Raw genomic sequence first — 25,000 nt, 5'->3', positions numbered from 1 at the left:
GGTTAATATAGTCTTTCAATACTTTCATGTATACCTACTTGTGTGTGTGTGTGTGTGTGTGTTTATATCACACCATCACCATTCCCATCGTGCCCTCAACTCTTACCCAACACCTCTCATCGCCTCTGAGCCATGTTGCCCTTCGCCACAACCACAGGCCTCTCCCATAAGCCACTTCAACTCGCCGTCGTAGCTCTGAGCACTCTCAACTCCTCACGCTCCAAACCGATGTGGGCCTGCACTCGATATGACTTGACATGAAGACGTGAAGGTGCGCTGCGCTGCGCTGCGCTGCGGTCTCTGTAGGTCATCCCCCGGGACAGGGGGTCGTGTAACATGTGTGGGAAACTCCGAGACGCTGTGTGTGTGTTGGCCAGCTCGAGCAAAAGCGTCCACTTCTCATCAGTATCTCCCCCTGTCAGCCGGCTTCCGAGGGACGCAGAGGTGACATTGATTAGCTTACTGGGATTGCTGTGTTTTGTCAGAGTGGGGGTGGGAGAGAGCGAGAGAAAGAGAGAGAGAGATATAGAAAGAGAAAGAGAGACTTCAAGGAGATTGAAGGGGACAAGAAGTATCGAAAGCCGAAGAAGTAGGGCATGTGAGAAAGAAAGGATGAAATGTAGAGAGATGTCAAAACGAAAGAGATGTCAAAAGAGAGAGGGAGAGAAAGAGAGAAAGGATTAAAAAACTAGAAAGAGAGAGAAGGGGGAGAGAAAACAATGCCATTTTTGCTTGGTGATGTAATTTCCACGTTTGGATTGTGAGTGGCTGGAGAGGGGCTGCCATTGTGTTCCCGTGAGCTTCAGGATGTCCTGTTGGGGAAGAGAGGGAAAGGGGGTGGGGGGGCCGAGGGAGACGTGACGGCCACATTCACGGCTAGCTTTCGCAGGCGGAGGTTAGGCGGCCACAGAGGAGTGACTCGGAGGATCCCTCGAAATTGGGCTCTCGAAGCGGCCATACATCCACGATACAACCAACACGAGGAACCTCAAGACAAGGAATTACTGAATCATTTGGCCATTTCGGTGGTTCGTCATATCTTTCGGGGCACTGAATTGATCGACGGAGCTGCAACACTGCTTCAGTGGGGAGGAGTGTCTCTCAGGCCTGGACTCGTCGTGGTTGATTTGCGGTGTGTGTGTTCTTCTGGATGGGCAGTCTGGTTGTAGGTGAGTATTTGTTTATTTTTGGTTTACAGGCCACCAAGGCGAATAAGATTCAGAGGGAGTGGGAAGCTGTACCCCATCGGTGGCCTTTCTGAGGTGTTCCCCTCTGGTGCGCTTGTGGTTTCTGTTACGGCGTCGCTGGTGACAGGAAACTCTCGGCAGACGCTCCGAGCTTTTACGACAGCCTGAGGAGCGCGAGCCTCAGCTCTTTGCTACTGGTTTCCTGTTGTGTGAAGAAACGCATACATGCAAACACGGCAAGGGCTTCCTCTAGTAGAATCTTCTAGTCTTGCTTTCAGATCCTTTGAGCATAGCCTCAGCAGTGTTCGTGTTCCTGTTCTGTAGCTGTCAAGTGGTGACATGGATGAGAGTTTGTAGTCCAAGGGAGTGATTGATTGATTCGAAGAACGATGAGAAGAATGGTTAGACTAGTGTGTTGGAAATGAAACCTCTAGCGGTAAGTGTGATTTCAAAATAGCAATTCTACAATATCACAGTCTCTGAATGGCGTTGTGATGTCTTGAAATCCCCATCGTTTTGGAGTGTGGGTATGTGTGTACTTGTTCATGTTTGTTTGCATGTGAGTGAGTGTGTGTGTGTGTGTGTGTGTGTGTGTGTGTGTGTGTGTGTGTGTGTGTGTGTGTTCATGAAGGAGAATGTGCTCCTAGACTAACGGTGGTGTGGAGGGAGCGGGGGAATGGCGTCAGTGGTTTTCTCGGCGATGTCTGTCGTGCTCCCCGCTGCATCCACCCCTCCCGCTGCATCCACCCCTCCCGCTGCATCCACCCCTCCCGCTGCATCCACCCCTCCCTCCTCCCAGTTTGACAGGAAGTTTATCATGGTGGTGGTGGTGGTGGGGGGAGGTGGTGGTGGTGGGGGGGTTGGTTGGCTGATTATAGCTTATTTACACTACTGATCTTTTTTTGCCTCTTATTTTTTAACGCTCCCTTTTTATGTTTTCAAACTGCCCGAGCTCTTAGGCTCATGACAGGAAATGGTTGTTTTAGCAGATTACTGTCAGAGGCTTTGGTTTTACACCTCCCTCTCGCCATCCAAGATTTCAACCTTGACAAGGGCGACTGTGCATAACCTCTGCTCTCGCACGCCTCGCCAAGCCAAACTCCAGAAAAACACAGAGAAAAAACACAGCAAAGAAAAAGACGGAAAAAAAATACACTTGATTTGTTGTGTTGATCTTTTGTCCTTCGCTTTTCTTCTCTGTGTCGACGTATTCATGCGCTTCTCACGAGACTGTGATTTTGTTTAAATGCTTGGCCCCGTCTGAGTGAGCTAACCATATGGTAGCTGGCATGTCGGGAGTGAGCTGGATCCACCCGACTGCTCTTGTGTGATGTGGGTAGGGGGTTGGTTTCGCACATCTTCTTGATTTTTGGCACTGTTTATGCACTTTTTTGACAGGTGTGAACTTCAAGGAAGTGAATGAAGAGAACAAGCAGAAGCTCTTTGGCGAGATCTACACTTCAATAGACACTTTGGCATTCACGTTTGGCAATGTGTAAGTGAAATGTGTGCGCGGACACACACACACACACACACGCACACACACACACACACGCAACCGTCTGCATACCATTGACAGTTGAGAGATGGATCACGTATGAAAGTCAGCGTTCTCTTGCCATAAGTAAGCGATGATGGACGAATTTGTGTGTGCATCTGAGGGGCGTATGCCAGCGCTCACGTCTGTTTTCATTTAATAACAGCTGTGTCTCTCTTGGATTCAGTCCACTGATGGCTCATGGCAAAGAGACTGTTTTCTGAATGTGGTGTGTGTGTGTGTGTGTGTGTGTGTGTGTGTGTTTAAATGGAACAGGGTGAGGGCCAGTTTGCCTGTGAGTCAGGAATGAGATCAGTGGCTTGTAGAGTTCCCTTTGTCAGCAGAGTCATCCTCTTCCTCTTTTTCCCCCTCTCTCTCTCTCTCTCTCTCTCTCTCTCTCTCTCTCTCTCTCTCTCTCTCTCTCTCCCCCTCTCTCCCCCTTCCTCTTTTCCTCTTCAGAGTGTCTGACTTCCTTATGGGAGATGTAGAGAATGGATCAGCGTTGGGGCTTCCCCAGACTCGAAGAAGCCGGGTAAGACATCTGCGCCTCCTCAACTTTCCCTTTGCTTTTTTTTGGGTGGAGAAAAACAACAACATGAAGAGATAGAAAAGATCAGAGATCATGAATCAGTGTCGGACAACTGCAGAGGATGTCCCCTTCCACCTTTTTTTAAGAACCTGCGTGGTGGTGGGGTCAGCAGGGGTATGAAAAATCGCCACCGCCACCCCTGTTTTCTTAGTCCGCAAAGGGCTCTCTTCCTGTTTTGGAGAGGGTTAGAGCTCCAGAAATATCCTTATGGAAGTCAGTGATCATGCTGAGAGCGATGTGCCGGCCCTCGCCGTAAAAAAGATGACCCTTGCGTTAGTAGGGCACGGGCAGGGCTGGGCAGGGGGGGCAGATGCTTGTTTACCGCACGGCTCGAGGGCCTCTTTCCTGTCTGTCTGGACACCATGATCCTCCCCACCTTGCGCCACTGACCCGGCCCCCCATTGTCTCTCCCTTGCAGTCCTTTGAAAACCTGTGCGTGGAGTCCGGAGGGTCCGGACCAGAGAAGGATGATCCCCCAGGTAAGGGTCAGCCCGCCGCCGCGGCTCGCACAGACCGCTGGGTTCTGGGTCAACGCTTGTGGGTGTGTGGTCTGCTTTAGGTTAGGGGCCTGTGGGGGGAGAACATGCCTTCGTAGGTCATTTCAAGCCTTGTGTTTTGTGGTTAGACTCCAACTCTGACATGCTAGGAAGCAGTGCTCAGACCCATTCCACTTCAAGAATGTACACAAGCCCCACCAACTCAGCAGTTTACTGGTACAAGTGTGTGTGTGTGTGTGTGTGTGTGTGTGTGTCCATGGATAAAGGGCTTTAGCCACTGTGTGTGTATAAGTAGGGAGCATTACCCTGGTATGCCTGGTATAGTTTCCTGTCATAAGGCCGTCATAACCAATCCCCTGTCAGAGCTGCTTAGCGTCAGTCTGAATTAAGGTGACCCCCTCTGGCTATGTAACACACCCACACACACACACACACACACACACAGATGCATGCGCACAGCTAGCTACACAAAGGTCAATGGAGTTTTTTTTATGGCTCACACTTCTGGTGACCTTGCCAGCTACATCTGTACATATGAAGCACAGGAACTATAACATAATTCTGACTGACGTGTGTGTGTGCGTGTGTGCATGTGTGTGTGTGTGTGCGTGCGTGTGTGTGTGTGTGGCAGGTCCATCTCCGCCGGCGCGGGTGGAGGAGGTGGATACAGTACTTCACGGGAGCCTCACTGGCGTGGAGTCTGCGCTGCTCTACGCAAAGGCCTGGTCCAAGTACACCAAGGACCTGCTCAGCTGGGTGGAGAAGCGCATCAGCCTGGGTACGTACACTGGCCTCAGATCAGGGCCCGGAAAACTGTGTCCTTGGCTCTTCAAAGCCTAAATGAGTAATCAAGTCTTTATGATGAACTGTATAACTTTTTATCAAGTGTGTTGGTAAAGTGTTAAAAGTACTCCCATCAATCATTAATCAGTACTTATTAATTCCTCATTGCGGGGAACTAAGGACAGTAGGATAAAGCTGTCTCCGAGTCAGCCCGTTTGAGTGACCTTTGGCTGACTATGACGATCCATGACCCTATGGCAGTGTAGGCGGTAGGAACCTCAGTGACCTTACCCTGAACCATCTCTAAGAAAAACCAGCCCTCCACTCCCCATTGGTGTCAGAAGAGTTATGGAGAGAGAGGCGCAGTGGTACAGCATGTTATACATTGATAAAGCTTTGCAACATCAGCTCAGCGCTCATGTCTGGTCCATATCATTGATAATGGCTGATAGTGGCGACAGTACTGATGCTCGCTGTACCCAGGTCAGTGCTGGGGCCCGTGTGGGATGCAGGCTTTGTCTCCTAACCTCACCTCTCTGCCCAGGGCGGAACAGTCGTTAGCGGACATGAATCTGCCGTTTTTGGGGCTGGTTTATGTACACACTGACAGAACTGAGGCTGTGTGTTTGCTTTACGCGCGGACTTCACACACCAGATGCTGGGAACGCCATTTCTTTCTTTTTTCTTTCCCAGTATTTATTTTTTTTGCTGACCTTCTCTGTGATTTACTTTGCTTTCTTTATTTAGATATCGAGTGCGCCAAGAGCTTTGCCAAAATGGCCGAATCTGCAAAGACGCTCGCCAGCCAACAGGTTATTTTTCCTCTTTTTTACGATTTGTCTCAGCTACTGTTTTAAATACATCAAATACACAATTTAACCAGCATACTGAAGAAACATTAGGAACAACACATTGCCATAGGGCTGTGAAATGATAAATTAGGTGCATCTAACCAGGAAGCTGTCTTATTTTGTCCTTTTTCCTCATCATCGGGTCCTGAAGGAGTTCATGCCATTCAAAGAGATCTACACGGCGGCATTTAAGAACGACATTGAGTACAGCCATGTCATCCTGCACACTACCGCAGCCCTGCAGGCTAATAAGTTTATCCAGGTAACACCCCACCCCCTCCATCTTCTGGACCTCTGTCATTCTAAACAGGCCTGTGTGTCCATATGACGGGTTTTCTGATTGATGTTGACTGTGTCATTCTGAACAGGCCTGTGTGTCCATATGACCGGTCTTCTGATTTATGTTGACTGTGTGCCTGTGCTCTCTACTCCCCCATAGCCGCTCCAGTCCAGGAAGAGTGAGCTGGACAGACTGAGGAAGGAGGTCAAGGAGCAGTGGCAGAGGGAGCAGAAGAAAATGGTGGGTGTCAGAGGGAGCAGAGAGTTGAAAAGTCATCGGTGTGTGTCAGGAGTTAAGTTCCTGAAAATGACTCTACCTTGCTGAAATGATCTGAAATGACTTCGATGTTTATTACAAGTCATTTTATGAAAGATTTGTGGATTTTTTTTTTTTTATCATGACACCTTCAACTCTGTGAGAACTATCAGAATCACACATTTAATATGTTATTGCATCACCTCGTGTGTGTAAACTGCAACTGCATGTCGAAAAAATGTTGGTCCACATCGTGTGAATCTACAACAGACTTTTTTATAGGTCCATAGTTTTCCCGTGGCCCTTTCGGAGCCATTTCCTCCACTATCTAGTTACCTTCATTAAAATGTCATAGTTGGCAATCTAATCAGCTATGATTTGCTAAAGCGTTAAATTAACAAAGCTTCCATTTCATCATCAGATCTTTTGTAGTTTTAATCACAGCAGACTTCCCGCTGAAACCTCTAACATAATTGCAGTGAAAGACCAGAGGCAAACAAATAGGTCATAGCCTATTTTCACAAGCGTAACATAGCCTCATAGACTTGAGGATAGTTGTTTGTAAGTCACAACACAAAGAGTGTAGCTCATGAAGAGGGAAGTCAGTGTCAGCGTTAGCACTTGCAAGGTCCTCTTGCAGTTCAGTGTTGTCAAGCCTCGAGCATTAGACAATCACAACAAGCACTTACGTAAATGGGGCCACAAGTGCTTTGAGTGATGTGGTGAGCTAACTGCTAGTATGTGTGACGAGCGGTCTCATATCGCTCCTTGGCATCAGGGCGGCAGACTGAGCGTGATCTGGGGTTGTTGTGAGAATGCCGCTCCTTGGAAGAGGGGCAGGATGTTTAGCAGCTCAACACCTAGAAGCAGAACTGGGCTCTGAGGAAGTGGCACGACAGCACCAGCGTCAGGGATGTGGGTATGGCAGCGTGTGGAGAGGGGGGGCATAGGGGGCACTGTACATTGTGTTCACTTAAGTGACCATGTCCTCTCCTGTAGCGCTGGGCAAGCATGTGTTTACTTTAATGTTACGTAGCACAGTGGAATATGGAAGAGGTCTGTTGTGTTTGTGATGGATGATTAAAGTTTGTGCGTGTGTGTGTGTGTGTGTGTGTGTGTGTGTGTGTGCGCATGTATACATGTGTGTGCAGTGTGGAGAGTACTTTCATGCATGCTGGCACTGAAAATTAGGAAGTGAACTTAGCTGTGTGGAGTCAACAGCAGTTTTGTAACACATGCGTGTGTGTGTGTGTGTGTGTGCAAAGCAAACTGTGTATTGCTCTGCTTAGTGTTCAGGATGGTATGCTTGTGTTTCCATGTTGACCAGTCGGTGTTAATACCTTTCTTTTTTCTCTGTGTGTTTGTATGTGCGTGTGTGTGTGTTTGTGTGTGTGCATGTGTGTGGGTGCGTGTGTGTGTGTATGTATGTGCGTGCGTGTGTGTGTGTGTCCAGCACGAGGCGGACAGTGCCCTGAGGAAGGCGCGGCTGCTGCAGGCCCAGCGGCAGGAGGAGTACGAGAAGGCGCGCCACTCCACCAGCCGGGCGGAGGAGGAGGCCTCGGGAGCAGGGTCCGGCGGAGCCGCCAGCAAACAGCTGGACAAGAGGAGGCGTCTGGAGGAAGAGGCGCTGCAGAAGGTCCGCAGCTGCTAACGCTGTCCCAAAATACACACTCACATATGTGTTCCTAACACACACACACACACACTCACACTCACATATGTGTTCCACACACACTCACACTCACACTCACACTCACACTCACACTCACACTCACACACACACACACACACATATAAATGTATACTCGGATGGTTGCTTACACAGGGATGTGGGTACAAACACACAAAAACATGCATGTAAACATATGGGGCCAGTTTCTTGTACAGGGGTTAAGTCTGGTCCAAGACAAAGCTTTTTTATCAGAGATTTCTATTGAAGTTCTCTTTTAGTCGAGGATTAGGCTTAATCCGTGCATTGGGAAACTGGCTCAAAAAGTATGAGGAACTGTTTTGGGGACATTGCATGAAAACCCCTTTTGTGATGGGATTTTTAGGAGTGTGAACATCAAATCAGAAGACAAAATCCTTCCTCGCCTTGGTGCCAAGGAAACAGAAAACGTACAAAAAAACAAACAAACAAAACAAATGATAGGTTTCACTTTACCTCTGCTGGCTGGATTATTGGCCACTCCAAAGCATCACTTAGGACTCTCATGTCAGCTCTCACACGACACTGTGGCGCTGCAGAGCCAGAAATAGCCAGCCCCCGTTGGGCAGTCTCGTCCATCTAGCCATTATGGTATCAGTCTGACTGGAGACGCCACAGAAAAACACAGCCACTCCATGACCTTAGATTGACCAGTGATGACAAGAACCTGTCATAGCTTTGAGTGTAAATCCCTTGAACGCAAGGCCTGAAAACGCCACTCTGACTTTGGTGTCGGTCTTAAATCATTTCAAAACGCCATTTATAGCTCAGAGTGGGTGTGTTTCCCATTTTGGTTTGGAAATGAGGAAGTCTGAGGAGCGAGAAAAGGAAAGAGGAGGTTTGCGTTGGCACTGAGTTTGCCAGATCGAGGCGGGCGTGTGTGTTGTCTGAGGATGGTCTGTTGGTTTGCTGTCTGACCGGCTGTCTGACTGACCGCTCGTTGTTGGCAGGCGGAGGAAGCCAAGGAGCACTGCAGGGCCTGCGTGAACGATGTGGCTGTGAAGAAGGTGGACCTGGCCAAAGCCAAGAGACAAATCCTGACCCAGGTCCGCGAGCTGGTGTTTCAGTGCGACCTGACACTGAAGGCGGTGAGTTCACTAAACAAACAGACACACACACACACACACACACCTGTACAAACGCAATCATATACACACAACCATCAGACTTATGTCTATATATGTCCATCATGTCATCTATTAATACTACTCAAATAGTGAGTTTTATATCATACCAGTTTTTGATATAATGTAACTATTTGTAGCTGCTGTATTGGGTTTAATTTAGAACCATTTAGATAAAGTACACAGACATCTGTACAAGTGTTTATATGACATGACATGGAAATAAATGAAAGAATCCAGCTCACTCTGTCTGACCGATCCAAGTGATGCCGGTATATGACGTGTGTGTGCCCCCCCTCCCCCTCTCCGCTCCTCCAGGTGACGGTCAACTGGTTCCAGATGCAGCAGGCCCAGGTGGTGTCGCTGCCGGTCAACTACCAGTCCCTGTGTGAGAGCGCCAAGCTCTATGAGCCGGGCCAGCGTTATTCGGAGTTCGTCAGGAGCCTCCCCACGGACCGGAGCCGAGGAGAGTCTTTCACCTACGACCTGCCTGCCACGCAGAACTCTGGGTGAGTGGACGTGCACACATTCTTACTAATGTGATTCCACACACACTCTTTCAGCTTCTAAATATACATGCGTATTGTGTTTACATTCTTGTACTGCGTTGTACACATCCATCACTGATAGAGCAAGTTGCCAACAACACCATGGACATTTAATAACTTATAGGGAAAAGAAATGTGTCTGGACTATAGCCACTGTGAGTTGATTTGGATGAAGGCATCTGCTGCTCAGTAAATCAATGTCAAGGTTAAGATATAGTCACAACACACTGGCATGCAGGAGTTATCGTTGTGGTAGTCAACAAGCAGAATGCAGGGCTGCACACTGTTAGATGCTCCACATCTGCACACTGTTAGATGCTCCCGTAAACCTTATTTTTACAGTGCCTGACGGAAATCTATAGGGTCGAAACGTTGCTGAATAAAGTTTATGGGAGCATCTAACAGTGTGCAGAACTTACTTTTTTCCTTTTGATTTTTATCTTCTGTGTGGTAGTGAATGTCTTGTCTGCGCTAGAGTTGTGGTTCTAAAAGGGGAATTGAGAGAGCAATGTTTGAAGAAAGAGCTTTCTGTGGCCAACCTGCATTTACTGAACACTTGAGTGGCGTGCTGAGTGATGCGCACTAAAAAAAGTAGAGGAGGATTGTGTGAGAGAATGAGAGAATGGCTGAGTCAGAGAGAGAGAGGTGGAGAGAATTCCAACAGTAATTGTGTTGGAACGTGGCAGAGAGAGAGAGAGAGATTTAATGGGCATGAGAAATGTTGAGAGAGGGGATGGGGCGAACGAGAGAGAGGGATTTTTGTTGGAGGAGGAAAGAGGGAGAGAGGGATTGCGTCGGACAAATTCTAACACAATTGACTAGGCGCCCACAGGCCTTCCTGAGGAAATGGCTGTGGTCGGAGGAGCGAAGGATAGAGCGGGGGCCAGAAAGAAAGAAAGAAAGAAAGAGAGAGAGAGAGAGAGAGAATGGTAAAGCCAGATAGCCATAGAGGTCCTGAGAGGCAGAGTGGCACAGAAGCGGAGGCAGTACGGAGTAGAGGGGGTTTGGTCAGCTCTGTTTTCACTACGCAGGGTCACCACACCCTCACTGCCCGCTGGACCGCAGCAACAACAACACAAATCACTGAGCCCTCCGCTTCCCCCTGCCTCACCACCAACCGACCCCACATACACACACACACACACACACATGCATGCCCCTGCACCACTCCCCTGGCCACAACACACACTCAAACACTATTCATTGACACCTCTGACCGCTCTGATTGAGCTAGAAAGCTAGCTAGAAACATGGTTTCCAGTTTACGTTAAAGGTAACATTGCATACATGCACTTTACACCTTTGGTTTGCCCATTATGTCTCTGTCATTCATGTTCAAACCAACCTGTAACATTCTTAGATCCGCATTCTCTCGCACACAACTTTTTAAGCTGTCACTAGTGAGACCGAGTTTCAAAAGGGGCTTTTTTTGTCTCGGGGGCGGGCTTGTAAAATGGGGTCCGTGTCCAGTTTGGGGTGGCAGCGACAGACGCTGGTGTGGAGGTGACAGGCTTTTGTTGTGGAGGGTGGAGGGGAGCCTTGTTTCCTTCACTTCCTCCTGCCAGATCCTGCCCGCTGATCAAAAGGGGCCCCTGGCCAGACAGCAGAGTGTGTGTGGGAGAGGCAGAACTTCTCACATCAGCGTGGTCATCACCACCACGCGTCTGTGACCGCTGAAAAACATGCTGTCGACAAACACTCAGCAAAAAAGACACACGTATTCACATTCTCACACTCACACACACTGTTCACACACACAAACAAACAAACACATGCGCTTACATACAGGATGCCAAAACAGGTGGATGACTTCATGTGTATATCTGGAACTATCTGATTACAACCATTTTTTCCATTAGCGAATCAAGAGGGTTGCTACAACATGCTTAACAGGGCTCCCTGAACGCTTCTGACGCTTCTTGTCCACTTCTTGTTCTTGTTCTTGTTCTTCTTCTTCTTCTTCTTCTTCTTGTTCTCACTTGACGACGGGTTCTTTTTCCTCTCCCTGTTCCTCCAGGTTCCCCTTCAAGCAGTCGATGAGCAGCAGCCACTCGTCTCATGGGAACCTGTCGCAGGTGTCCGTGACCTCAGGGGACTTCCTGGGCACAGACGAGGTGGAGAGCCCACTCCACTCACGGCCGGCCAAGATTGCCGAGAGGCGCTCGAACAGCAGCACCGACATCCAAGGCAAGTCCTCTCCGCTGGAGAAAAACAAACACACTACATTTAGCAACATTAACAGCTTTCATTTGTCGGTTGACTTTATATACCTCTCTTACATATCTAGTCTGGATTTGTATTCTTAAACAAAGCTGTTGGCACATGATACTCTTTACCCGAAAGTTTCCTCGACATATTTTAGCAATAAAATATTTGTAAAAAGTGGAAGGGTAACATACATAGATCTAGTATGGGACAGAAATATAAGGCAAAGCAAAACATAATTCATAGTGTGAATATAATTAGAACTCAGTTTGAGAAGAACAGCAAATAAAACACATCAGATATGCGCATGACTAATGTGGAATGTTCCCTTTGTGCCCTAGTGCCCTAGTGTTCAGGCATGAAGACATTCCGCCAACTTTTTGACACATTCTGTTCCCTGTTTTTATTTGCCATTGTCACTCCCTCTCAGAACTCTAGCCTAGTGGTTAGCAATGTCAATTCAAATTGCATTACAATACAGTGTGGCTCACTTTTGCTAAATGCTCCCTTAAGTGAAGTGTAGCCTGTGGAATACACACCCAGAGCTAACCCCCCCCCCCAAACACACACACACACACACCTCACCTCACAGACACACGATCACACCCTCTCCCTTTCTGGCTAGATCTAGATTGTTTCCCGCTAATGAGTTTAGATCATATCTGCCCCCACACACCTTCCCTAATACTAACCGCCTCCTACAGCCAGATGAATGTGTTACCATTGAAATGAAAGGGAGCCATTGACAGATTGTTAAGCTCACAATGGCTGCTGCTCAGGTGGTTGTGCTGGAGGTAGGAGATTATACGTGTAAATCTGTGTTGAATGAGCAAAATGATTTTAGAAGCCAAAGGCTGTTTGAAGGTTCCTGAATAGGTGTTATTTATTTTCATGTACACCATTGGCTAAGTAAAATGTAAAAAGGTGTCTTCAAATCTTGAAGCTCGTAAGAACTTTCAAAGGAGCTTGAGAATGTGCCCGTATCAAAAAGTTGAAAGCGCTCCTTTGCTGTGCTGTAGAGCATGAATAGGAAGCACAGGGTCTCCACAAGGCTCTCCCTTATTAATAATGTTGATGAACATGATGAGATGGGATCTATGCTGGGGTTAGAATGAGGGGGACTGGCCTCTGGAGAGAAGGGCTCGTCTCGGCTTCTGGTTGAGGGTGTGGCTGTTGCTAATGGTGTGTGTGTGTGTGTGTGTGTGTGTGTGTGTGTGTGTGTTGGGGGTGAGGTGAGGCTTCTGAGATGTGATCTATGCTCTGCTCAATGGGACGTCTGCTAATGCCCTGAGGGGTGACTCAGGTAGCCTATAAGGCTGGAGACGAGGTGAAGAATTCTATGTGTGTGAGAGAGAGAGAGAGAGAGAGAGTCTGTAAGGAGCTGGCTTGTCTCGGCTCCCTGCTGTGTGCCACCAGGGCTCGGCTGCCGAGGTCATCCTTGTGGCTGGAGATTAACACTGTCTTGTCCTCCAATGACTCCTTTATTTACAGAACCTCCCTCCCTCTCTCTCTCCATCCGTCTCCCTCTCTCTCTCTCTCTCTGCCCTCTCACTTTCAAACCCTTGTTTAGGGTGAGCTGAGAGCTTTGCTCTTGGTCTGGCCTATTTATAGGAGTCTGACAGATATGCCACATACATAATTAAAGATTGATTAGAGGCCTAGCACGCGGCCGAGGCCAAGATAGATCCATTGATTAGATGATGTGCACACTAAGATGATAATCGTTAAAGGTCATATGACCTATTGGTGAGGGGAAAAAGATGTAGGAAAAAAACCAATGTTGACAGATTTGTGTGTGAAGGTCTTCACTTCCTATTGTGTAACACTGACGTTGGTCCATGTGTGTGTTCTGTGGCTGCAGCTCTGAGGATACAGGGCCCGTTTCGAGCGTGGGGAGCAGGAAACCAGGGTGGGGGCATGTGCAGCGACTCGGAGAGTGCAGGCGGCAGCAGCGAGTCCAGATCCATGGACTCTCCTACAGCCAGTCCAGGTAGGCCCCGCACTCTCTCTCTCTCTCTCTCTCTCCTCTCTCTCTCTCTCTCTCTCTCTCTCTCTCTCTCTCTCTCTTTCTTTCTTTCTTTCTTTCTTTCTTTCTCTCTCTCTCTCTCTCTCTCTCTCTCTCTCTCTCTCTCTCTCTCTCTCTATAGCCAGCCCAGGTAGGGCCTGCTCTCTCTCTCTCTCTCTCCCTCTCTCTCTCTCTCTCTCTCTCTCTCTCTCTCTCCCAAACACTATCTTTCATCTGGTAAGCACCCCGAGGCTGTTGGTGTGCACAGCTACCATTGGGTCCCTCCTCCTCCTCCTCCTCCTCCTCCTCCACCATTCCACACGTCAAAGCCTCTCTATCAACACCGAGCTGACTGACGTCGTCTGGGCCTGCTGACAGTTATGACACACAGACAAGTCATGGGCTCAAGCGTGCATGCTGAGCCTCACGTACTGCGGCATCCTCTCCTCGCCCCCGGGGGAAGATCACTCTGGGCCCTGCAAAAATGTGCTGAGCACTAATGCAACTCAGGCTAACATCTGCTGTAGAAGATACTCCTGTGGTTTAACCACCACTCTTGATCTTTTGACAAACAATCACTTAAAAACCCCAACACTGAATACCAGCTCATTTCCTTCAGTATTAACAATGCTCATAAATGCTGAAGATGCTAACAGACTGTTTGCATAGAGTAGAAGTGTTAAGCCTTTTAGAACTAAGTGGCACATTATTTCTCGGTGCATATCCAATCCAATGTCTAATAGACACCTCATGTTGATTAACTCCTTTTGTGCTGATTTCATTAAACAACAAATCTGGGCTGTTTGTGAAGGATCTCTCCTTTAATATTCCCATCTCACGACGGCTTTGTCCCGGCATCCTGTGAAATGCCAGGAATGCAGGGGCAGATATGTCTGGGATGGGCGGCTCAATCAGGTCATTATCGGCCAGTCTGGGAGGCAGGGTGGAGGGATTGATCAGTGAATAGAGGTGTGAATCACCCTTGATGCCCCTGCCGGGTGGTCTTTTGCTTGGGCTATGATCCCCATGCACAGCGCCCCCAAGCCCCCCCCCCCTGCTCCCTTACATGCAACCCCCTCTCCTCCCCTGATCTGACAACACGCCCCTCAACACGCCCCTCAGATCAGCCCACGCCTCTTAAAAACCCCAACAGCCTCAAGGTGTTTGCCACACACACACACACATACACTTTACGGATATCGGTAGCCAAAGAAGGTGTCTTGCTGCTGCTACTACTGGGATGACCATGGGATTTTTCTGTTTGGTCCCAGGGGATTTCAAGAGGAGGCTGCCGCGGACCCCTTCCACGGGCACTATGTCCTCAGCGGACGACCTGGACGAGAGGGAGCCCCCATCCCCCTCAGACAACGGTGGTGAGTGTCCGCTTGGTTGCAGTGTGGTGAAAATGACACGCGGCATGCAAGGTCAATCATTTTGTTTTCTGCACGCGTGTCTATCAGTTGGCTGTTTCCTTTTGTTGTCACGTCCTTTGTGTGAAAATATGCAGACGAGACTGCACTGAGTGTAGAATTTTAAGAATGTCCTTTATAGTGACTGTTGTAGGTATTCATTACGCATACACGCACACACACACACTCACACACAGATACACACACAGTCTCACACACACACTGAAAGGATAGTGTAGACTTTTTCTTTGACTGAACAATGCTGTTAAGAAATTTTGTCACGCACTTTGAGGAGGTGGTTTGTGAAGAGGTTGTTTTCTAAAAGGGTTTCATTCACCTTTATTGGAAGTGACGCTGGCTGCAAATGGGAATGTTGAGAGGAGCGTTGCCTGGTTGTCTGCTGGGAGAGGTGCTAAGGCTGCTGTGCTCGTCTCTTCTCTCCGCTGTCAGGCTTGAGTGAAATGGTCACGGAGACTGCCAGCTCCCCTGGACCTTTCCGGAATGCGCAAATGTCCAAGGCGGCCCAGACACACAAGCTGAGGAAACTCCGGGCTCCGTCGAAGTGCAGGGAGTGCGACAGCCTGGTGGTGTTCCATGGAGCCGAGTGTGAGGAGGTGAGTACACACGCACACACACACACACACACACACACACACACACACACACTCCCATTCAGACACACACACTCCCATTCAGACACATCCCTCATACTCAATGACTTCTTTAAAGGTCCTTTTCTCTCCTTTTAGATAGCTCTCTCTACTTTGCATAAATCAAATTAGTTCCAAGCATTCTTGAATGTTTAGAAAAGTGGCCGTTGTTTTAAGCCCGTTACACAACACTCAGGTCCTTGCTTGACTTTGGTGCCACAATTTTTTTTTTGTTTCTCCTCCCCTCCTTCAGTGTTCCCTGGCCTGCCACAAGAAGTGCTTGGAAACACTGGCCATTCAGTGCGGCCACAGGAAGCTGCACGGCAAGCTGCACCTGTTTGGCGTCGACTTTGCGCAGGCGGCCAAAAACAGCCCCTATGGTATTCCTTTCATCATGAAGAAGTGCACATCGGAGATTGAGAACAGGGCACTAAACATCAAGGTATGAACAACATCTTCCGTCACCCAAACAAAATGCATCTCTGGGCATTTCTCTGCCTCTGTCGCGCTGCTAAATTGGTTGTATCTTGAGAGGCAAGTGAACGTGAAAGGCTCTTTTGTTTTGTTTTTCTCCAAAGGGCATCTACCGCGTGAACGGAGCCAAATCTCGGGTAGAGAAGCTGTGCCAGGCGTTTGAGAATGGCAAGGACCTGGTGGAGCTGTCAGACCTCTACCCCCACGATATCAGCAATGTCCTGAAGCTCTACCTGCGACAGGTAGGCATCTTTGGTGGCTCATTCTCTGTTGTAAATAACTATGATATCTATTTATGGAGGACAAAACAGTGTTTCCTATACATTGGCTTATTTGTGGCGGCCCACCACAATATCAACATTGACAACCACACAATGATTTTCCATATCGTACTATTTAAATTGGATGAAATCCTTTCATTGTAGAGCTATGTGCACCTTTGCACAGTCTCTCTTTGTCTCTCTACGGACATGCATGCATGTTTAAAGAAAACATTATTGGCATCATAACCACGCTAAACAGATTTGTTCAAAACTACCAGCTACCACCACAAATAGAATTCAAGTCTGTGGGAAACACTGCAAAATGACTGTGGTTTAAGCCATCCATAATTAAGCTAAGTGTTTGCTAAGCTAATATGTGATCTTCTGTGGTCCCGTGCAGCTCCCGGAGCCTCTCATTCTGTTCCGCTACTACAACGACTTCATCGGCCTGGCCAAGGAGAGCCAGAGCGTCATCGTGGAGGAAGTGGAGGCGTCGCGCGGGTCGCTGGCCTCCGAGACGCGGCAGGTGAGCGTGGAGCTGAACCGCGTCCTCTTCAAGATCCGCGACCTGCTCCGGCAGCTGCCACCGGCCCACTACAAAACACTGCAGTTCTTGGTCGAGCACCTGCACAGGTATGTTTGGACATAAATGTTTTTATTCCCTTCTAGTTGCTCTAAGTGATTTGTTTTGCTTGACCCAAGCTTGACCCATAGTCATAGTTGGGATACAGACACATGTAATGGTATAACAATAGGGCAGTCTCACAAATACTGGGCACAGAGATTCATACAAACCATTTTGCTCATACTGTTTACTATTTTTTGTTACAATTACTCATTGAGGTGATTGAAGTGCATGTGTGGCTCCTAATTTTGTTGTTTTAACAACCACCTGTCCACTCCAGGGTCACCGAGAAGGCCGACGAGAACAAGATGACGGCCAGCAACCTGGGCATTATCTTCGGGCCCACGCTCATCAAGCCGCGGCAGGCTGACGCGGAGGTCTCGCTCTCCTCGCTGGTGGACTACCCCTACCAGGCGCTCATCGTGGAGCTCCTCATCCGCCACTACCAGATGATCTTCGACGCGCCCCTCAGCCCACTGCCCGTCTCGCCCGCGGCTGGCGAGAGCTCGCCGCTGCCCGCCAAGTCACGCCTCACGGCCCAGGAGAAGGAGCGGCAGCTCAGCCGCCACTCCACGTCTCTGGGGGACATCAAGGAGGTGAGTCTCGGCCCATTTGCCACGACGTGCGCCGAACCCTGGTCCGAATTTTTGGATGGTGAAGTACAGTTTCTGGTCAAGGCCCATCGGGATGATACAGTTTCTGTGTCTTTGCAGCAGCAAAATGCTAAGATGTATAAGAGGCACTCCTCAGTGATCCCCTCCACGCATCTGATGGATGAGGTGAAAGAGGCCAAGGCCAGGACTGAAGGGAGAGAATATGCACCTGGTCAGTATTGGTGGTAGTACACAGAGAGCCCATAAAATAGATAACACATGTTGCATGGGTGCATGTTTTGAAAGCACTGTAGTGTTTGGGATGATTGCTTGATGGTTTTGTCTCTTGTTTTTTTTTGACAGCCATGGATACCGTGGACTCGACCATCAACGGTCTCTTATCTGCCAGCACCCCGGACATCCAGAGCTCGCCGCGCTTCCCCCGAATCCCCCAGGTCTCCTCCCTCTGCATCCCCATCTCGTCCTCCTCGCCCGCGGCTTCGCCCACCAGCCCCACCCCTGGCTCTGCCTCCGGCTCTAACCGGGTCCAGATGCGGCCTCCGCGGTCCAAGCTGTCGTCCCGGCCCATCAGCCTGCCTCCCGAGCGGCTGCTGAACGCCCGCAACGCCGCCGATGCCGCCGCCGCCGCCTCGGCTCGCGCCCAGTCGAGGGACGCGGCCATCGAGGAGGCCTCGGAGGAAGAGCCGCAGCCTCAGCAGCAGCAGCAGCAGCCACAGCAGCGGTCAGGGCTCAAGTCTCGGTCCGGCACGGCGCACTACCGGAGCACCTACATCGACACGCAGACGCTGCGCCGCAAGTGGGACCGCGAGTACAAGCGCTACGACATCACGGCGCGCACGGCCATGATCGTGGCCAAGCTGCCCGGCCAAGACGCCAGCGCCGGGGGAGACGGGGGCACGGGGGTCGCAGTCCCCGCTACCACCACCGCGGCCACGACGATCCCGCTGTCGTCGTCGGTGCCCTCGCTGATGCGTTTCTCCGAGCGCATGACTGGAACGGGCAGCTTGAGTCGACAGGGCCGCGGGGCGCTGAGGCGGGAGGGGAACGTGAGCGAGTACAGCCCAGTGCCGACCACCTTCCGTGCCCCGCGCACTCTCCAGCCGCCCCCCGGAACCTTCTACAAGCCGCCCGCCGTGGGCAGGGCCAAGTCCCTCACGGAAATCTCCATCAAGCCCAGAGGGCCGATGGCGTCGGCGAACAGCGCAGAGGACGACGATGACGAGGAGGAGGAGGAGGAGGTGTTGGAGATCGAGGTGTCTGTGGACGGGCCGTGCCCAGAGGCGGAGACCCAAAGCCTGGAGCCACACTCCCCATCCCAGTCTCCTAGCTCCAGTCCGGAGGAGCTCAACCAAAGCGAGGCCAAGCCCGTCTACCAGAGACTCCGCTCGCGCCGGCTGCAGGAGTTTGAGCACCGAGAGGCCCATTTTGTATGACCTCGATTCTGATCCCAAGTCAGTTTCCTTGGCCAACGTTCGGTGGCTGAGAGGTTCCTGGTTATCTAAAAAATGTGTCATATTGTACATGAAGAATCACAAAAAAAACTGAACAGACATTGTAAACTGAGGAGAACACCACTGAAGTGTTATATATAGTTAATATATACCCTGTTACCTGGAGTCTACAGGCTTAGATGAGGAAAGCCAGGTGGATGAACTGAAAAACTCAAAAGTATGCACTTAGTTTCAGTTGTGTTTCGCGTAGTTCCTTCTTTTAGGTTAAACAGTTTGAAATGTGTTATCAAGATGGAGCTCAGCAACAGAGAAAATATGAACAACATGTTCAAAATGAACAATGTATTTTTTAACAAAACAAAACATTCAAAATGGGACTGCTAAACAGTTATGGCAGAGTGGAAACCTTTTCTTTCTAAACTGTGCAATTGACCTCACTTGGAGAATATTAGACTGTTGTATAAAATGTGCTGTTACTATGCCAAAAATAATTCAACTGTTACTATTGTGTGTATTGTCACTTTATCACCACTGTTTTAATGCACTTACGAGGCTTAATCCAATCATCCCCAATTGTTTTTGTACATTTCTACCATTTTTGTAATGCAGTATTTTATTGTATGTGTACAGTATTACTTGTGTTCAAGTATTCAAAGGACAAATGTTTTAATTTGATATGCTGTATAATCAAAAAATCTAATACAATATTTTGTATTGAACCTTATGTCTAAGTTACATTACTGGATAGCTGCCTGAAATGTGTGGTGAATATTATGGACAATTAGAATCATTCTTTGGGAGGGACGTAACTTCCATTATTATTATTTTTTTTAAATATTGGCTTTAATGTCTTTTCAAAACACATTAAAAAGTTAACTGATGTATGATATGGTGTTTTGTACAAAGTATATTGATATATTTTGCTCACTTCTGGAGTAAGGTCAATAAGGATGTTTATATGTCAAAACAAAACAACTTTTGATATCTGCAGACCCCACTGATTAAGCTCAAGTAAGTGCATTTTCTATGTAAACTGTATATCCCTCAATGTTTTATAAAATATTATCAAAAGGATTCCTCTGCTTATCTTAAATGGTTTAACTCTTCTACAGCATTATTAAGGCACATGTCAGAACACACTTTTGTAACTTATTAAAACTACAGTTCATGGCTCACAATATTTACAAACTCATGTCAGTGGTCATTTATAATATGTTTCAGCCAAACTAGGTTTATTTGAAGGCATAATATAAGGTGGACATGTGATAACCTAAAATGTGTCATACAAATTAGATTTTTCCCTAGTTCCGTTTGACAAATAGGTGCAGGTTCAGCGCACATGTACTACTTTGCAGTTTTCACAAAGGTCATGGCCCACAGTGGCAAATCTCACTTAGGATGATGAAATTAGTGCTCTTGAATTTGGCCTGAAGATCAAAGGCTCTGTTTACAATCCTTCTGCTTGAAAGCAAAATACAACATTTACACCTCAACATTTAATTTACATTAGGCTATTTGTTGATTCGCTCGCTGCTGGCTGGGCAGGTCCGTGGCAAAATGGATGAAAGGTGTGAGTTAGGTCTCAGCATTCAGCGGGGGATTAAAATAATCTGATTACAACTCCCAGTAGGATCGCACAAAAGCGGCAGCGCACACTCCAACATGGAACGCCGGGCCAAATGCCTATTGTTAAACATTTTATGAGATGTTTCTTTGCGCTAGTATGTCCCCCCTGTGGTAAGTAGACTACGTAACTTCTAATTTTTTTACCAACAGGTATTGTAACTGTAAGGATAAATGCCTGCTATTTGTTCTTGTGTCTTTGAGATAACAAACTCAGTGCCGATAGATAGATGTTACATAACGCTGTCACAAAGACTGAACAGTTTGTTATTCTTACTATGGTGCGCTGAAGCACGATTGTAGCCTATATTCTGTGAGGATAGTCCTTAATTCATTCCACCAGAAGTAGCCAACCTGCAATTCACCTTCACCTACATATTTTATCTAAGAGCGATAGGCTAGGCTACTATTACTAGGTTGCTATTAAGGTATACAGTAGTCTATTGTTCATTGCACAGTATATCACTAACAGGCTCCTCTGGAAAGACAATGTAATAGTTGCCCCCGTGTTTTCCACGTCGATTTGTGGTGTATGCGGCTAGTGTCTTGCCCTCGGGTCACTTAGCGTTGTTAGCTGGTCTGCTTAAATGAATAATCTACTCACAGGTCAGTGTTGAGCTCTCAGGTGCCTGAGGTATGTGCACCACACACGCTGCTTCAGGGAAATGTGCTAAAACCAACCATCATGGCCACGTCTTAAAAACAAACAACGCATGGACTGTTTGACATCATGTTTAAAGATGTCAGAGAATGATGTAACCAGTGGTGATTTAGGCTTCTGTCTGTTCCCTACAGGTATTTGGTTTGCATCCATACTTTTACTTATGTCACACATGGTTCAGAAGCTCACTGTGCCGTCTAGCGTGTTATACAGCATGTTACTGTAGGAAATGCACTCATGACATAACAGTCATGTCACTACTGCTAGACTAGTATGTCAAGTCAGGGCATTTCCACATAGTGGTCACTGGAAAGATCTTAATATGATCCAGTGTGTTTGTCAGCATAACACTGTTTAACGTCTAACATGATTTATTTCAAATGCAATATTAGGAGAGGAGAGCCAATGATATGTGCTTGTGGGGCTATTGTGTGTATTGATTGGCATGACCTAGAAAGTGCCTCCCCCCCCTGGGCTGGTCTGTCTCTACAGTTGTGGATACATTCTGTCCGTTTCGCTCAGCATCAAACTGTTGTGTGTGGAGGCAGCAGAGAAAAGAGAGGCCCACCCCCTGCACACTGAGAGGCATGATCTACCCACCCACTGCACACTGATCTACCCACCCACTGCACACTGATCTACCCACGCACTGCACACTGAGAGGCATGATCTACCCACCCACTGCACACTGATCTACCCACCCACTGCACACTGATCTACCCACCCACTGCACACTGATCTACCCACCCACTGCACACTGATCTACCCACGACTGCACACCGAGAGGCATGATCTACCCACCCACTGCACACTGATCTACCCACCCACTGCACACTGATCTACCCACGCACTGCACACTGATCTACCCACCCACTGCACACTGATCTACCCACGCACTGCACACTGAGAGGCATGATCTACCCACCCACTGCACACTGAGAGGCATGATCTACCCACCCACTGCACGTTGAGAGGCATGATCTACCCACCCACTGCACACTGAGAGGCATGATCTACCCTCCCACTGCACATTGAGAGGCATGATCTACCCACCCACTGCACATTGAGAGGCATGATCTACCCTCCCACTGCACATTGAGAGGCATGATCTACCCACGCACTGCACGTTGAGAGGCATGATCTACCCCTAGAATTGAACGCGGCTTTGAGAAATCCACGGAGTAGCGCCGTGTCTTTTGATGTTCGTCTTGTCTGTTTTTGTGTCCTTATGTTTTTGTCCAGGTTGGTGACCTTGTAGTGACCCCTCTTGGGTTGGTGACCTTGTAGTGACCCCTCTTGGGAGGGGTAAGGGGTGGGGGGGCACTGAAGTGTAACCATGGGTACCGGCAGCCAGGTCCGGCTGCTTCTGTGGAAAAACTGGACCCTCCGGAAGAGACAAAAGGTAAAAAAAGAGCAACAACAAAAAATACTCTTTGTTCCACTATTGCCCACTTGCTACATAGGTCATAAATCACAAGTGCATGTGAGCACGCACTCACACTCACACACACACACACACACACACACACACACACACATTTGGCATGATTTGCTGCTCTTCCTGAAGATGACATTGTGGTGCACCTCAAAGGTAGAAAAAATAAAAGAAAACCCACAAAGCTCATATTGAGAGCAAGCCTCACATCAAGAGGTGATCTGAGCTCCTTCTTGTTGGACAAGTCCGTGCAAGGTGCCTCACGCTTTTGTCCTGTCAACCGATATACCACCAGGCAGGGACAGATAGGGTGGAAGCCCACTGAGCGAGGGCCTCTCTTAACTCGGATCATTGTGAGTGCTCAGCCATGCATTTTGGATAGGCCTCCCATCCCCTCCCACCCTCCCGTCCTCCCACCGGCCCCTGAGCATCCCAGCGCGGGCCGCGTTTGAAGGAACGCCAGGAACACAGAACGAGTATCCCAAGAGCAGAGATAAGATCGGACCGCTGGCCCATGTCTCACTGCCAGCTCCCCCCCCCCCTCCACACACCCCACAAACCAGCCCCCATCCTCCAGCCCCTAACCCTCCCCTCTCCCAGACAACGATGCCTGCCAAGGGCTTCAAACGACCCTTCTATTGTTACACGGCCTTGTTTGCATTGATTCTTGGCCCCCGTTCCTTGCCTCTGTAAATACGCGGTGTGTGACTGTGATATTGGTGGCCTCTTCTATTTAAAAAAAAAGAGCAAGTACAGGAGCCCCCTTGTCTCTGTTTAGCAACAGTGTTTCTCTGGACTCGTCAACGTGACTGCTCCTCCCGCGACTGTGGGGGTAGAGGCCATGTGATTTAGGCATAAGGTGGGTCCTGGAAGTGGCACACAGTCTGCTAAGCTGCAGAGGCTGAGAATGAAGGAGCGTTAAAGGCCCAGGTCCAATCAAAGCAAAGGCGTTATTTCAAACAATGTGACGATGGAATTGTGGAAAGAGTAATCAAGTTCTAATGAGTTATTTGGACAAGGAGCTGAGCAGTTGTTGTAAAGCAGAGCTTTTCATTGTGGCCTCATTGAACTCCAATTCTCTTCCACCAAAACTTGGCGTCTTATGAGGAAACAGGATTATTTATGTCCCCAATAAACATTGAGTCTCTGTTTCAGCCCACTATACACAAAACGCAATGTCCCCTGCTCGATTGTTGACATAGTCAAGGTCAAGGTCTCATTCCCTTAACCTTAGGTTGAACTTTAACCCCTCAAATGGAAAACAGTCTCACTTTGACCCCTCCATTTTTTGTAATTAGGGTTATTAGTTTGTGAATGTGACTGTCAATCAACAAGTCAAGTAGCTCTTTCTGTTATTGCCTTCAGTGGCCTGGAGTCTCCCACACAATTGACTTTCGCTGGGTGAGATGTTTCCACTTGGCTAATAAATGTTAAGTTGTTTTTGCTTCTAATCTAGAATGTTGTTTCTGTAGATCCGCTTCTTTGCCGAGATCATGTGGCCTGTGATGTTGTTCATAGGCTTGGTATGGCTGCGGAGGGCCAATCCGCTCTACCGACAACACGAATGTAAGTTCAAAGTCTGCTCCCATATTGTTTGCGGTGAGAATGTATTGTTTTTGGATCGCGCTCCAGAATAAACCTGGACTCGAACCAGCCCTGATGAACTCGTACCAGTGCTTAATGCAGTTTCTGTAGAGGCGAAAGGGAATGCTTGAATGCCATTACATAAATGTGCTGTTGATCTAAACTCTGTCTGCCCTCTCTTGTGGTGTAGGTCACTTCCCCAACAAAGCCATGCCCTCCACAGGGATCCTACCATGGATCCAAGGCATCTTCTGCAACGCCAACAATCCCTGTTTTCAGTACCCCACACGTGGGGAGTCGCCTGGACTGGTGTCCAACTACAACAACTCGTTGTGAGTTTTAGACGCTCAACAGCCTGCTCAGTCAAGTACAGCGAGATGCATTTTAATTTACAGTACATCCGTAAATACAGCATAAGCTTTGAGTGCTGCTTATGTAGCGTGCAGCAGTGCAGCAGATTGACGGGTTGTGTTACAGGCCCCCAAAGGAATGCAAAGCATTTTTTTTTTTTTCAGAAACACAGGAAATTACATTGAAATATTTTTACTCACAATGTTTGTGTTTATCTCATATTCGTGTGTGTATGCGTGTGTATTTTTGGCTGTGTGTGGCTTGGTTATGTGTTTGTGTGTGTGTGTCTGG

The 25,000-nt window shown here is 48.4% G+C and overlaps 2 protein-coding genes across 5 annotated transcripts in view; both read left to right on the top strand.

The window, feature by feature from the left end:
- arhgap29a (Rho GTPase activating protein 29a) overlaps window positions 1–20,129 on the top strand; it is a 46,843-nt gene extending 26,714 nt beyond the window's left edge. Inside the window, exons 1-21 of one of the 4 annotated variants that reach the window (XM_048266337.1) lie at window positions 887–1,169; window positions 2,586–2,682; window positions 3,184–3,256; window positions 3,732–3,792; window positions 4,442–4,588; window positions 5,341–5,405; window positions 5,596–5,706; window positions 5,884–5,964; window positions 7,433–7,615; window positions 8,638–8,775; window positions 9,130–9,320; window positions 11,377–11,546; window positions 13,426–13,554; window positions 14,841–14,942; window positions 15,429–15,592; window positions 15,882–16,070; window positions 16,207–16,344; window positions 16,766–16,998; window positions 17,271–17,586; window positions 17,704–17,815; window positions 17,947–20,129. In XM_048266337.1, coding sequence (XP_048122294.1) covers window positions 1,151–1,169; window positions 2,586–2,682; window positions 3,184–3,256; window positions 3,732–3,792; window positions 4,442–4,588; window positions 5,341–5,405; window positions 5,596–5,706; window positions 5,884–5,964; window positions 7,433–7,615; window positions 8,638–8,775; window positions 9,130–9,320; window positions 11,377–11,546; window positions 13,426–13,554; window positions 14,841–14,942; window positions 15,429–15,592; window positions 15,882–16,070; window positions 16,207–16,344; window positions 16,766–16,998; window positions 17,271–17,586; window positions 17,704–17,815; window positions 17,947–19,037 — 3,810 coding nt within the window. In that variant the 5' untranslated portion in view covers window positions 887–1,150 and the 3' untranslated portion in view covers window positions 19,038–20,129. Of the gene's footprint in view, window positions 1–886; window positions 1,170–1,217; window positions 1,624–2,585; window positions 2,683–3,183; window positions 3,257–3,731; window positions 3,793–4,441; window positions 4,589–5,340; window positions 5,406–5,595; window positions 5,707–5,883; window positions 5,965–7,432; window positions 7,616–8,637; window positions 8,776–9,129; window positions 9,321–11,376; window positions 11,547–13,425; window positions 13,555–14,840; window positions 14,943–15,428; window positions 15,593–15,881; window positions 16,071–16,206; window positions 16,345–16,765; window positions 16,999–17,270; window positions 17,587–17,703; window positions 17,816–17,946 lie in introns of those variants that run through there. The other 3 variants (XM_048266338.1, XM_048266336.1, XM_048266335.1) reach the window with 3 other exon arrangements.
- A 552-nt stretch (window positions 20,130–20,681) lies between these two features.
- LOC125309264 (retinal-specific phospholipid-transporting ATPase ABCA4-like) overlaps window positions 20,682–25,000 on the top strand; it is a 52,521-nt gene continuing 48,202 nt past the window's right edge. Inside the window, 4 exon segments of the mRNA XM_048266055.1 lie at window positions 20,682–20,792; window positions 22,582–22,741; window positions 24,247–24,340; window positions 24,549–24,690. Of these exon segments, the coding sequence (XP_048122012.1) occupies window positions 22,676–22,741; window positions 24,247–24,340; window positions 24,549–24,690 (302 nt within the window). The 5' untranslated portion in view covers window positions 20,682–20,792; window positions 22,582–22,675.

Source organism: Alosa alosa, chromosome 16 (assembly GCF_017589495.1).
Source record: "Alosa alosa isolate M-15738 ecotype Scorff River chromosome 16, AALO_Geno_1.1, whole genome shotgun sequence".
Lineage (NCBI taxonomy): Eukaryota > Metazoa > Chordata > Actinopteri > Clupeiformes > Clupeidae > Alosa > Alosa alosa.
This window is presented reverse-complemented; position numbering and strand designations above follow the sequence as displayed.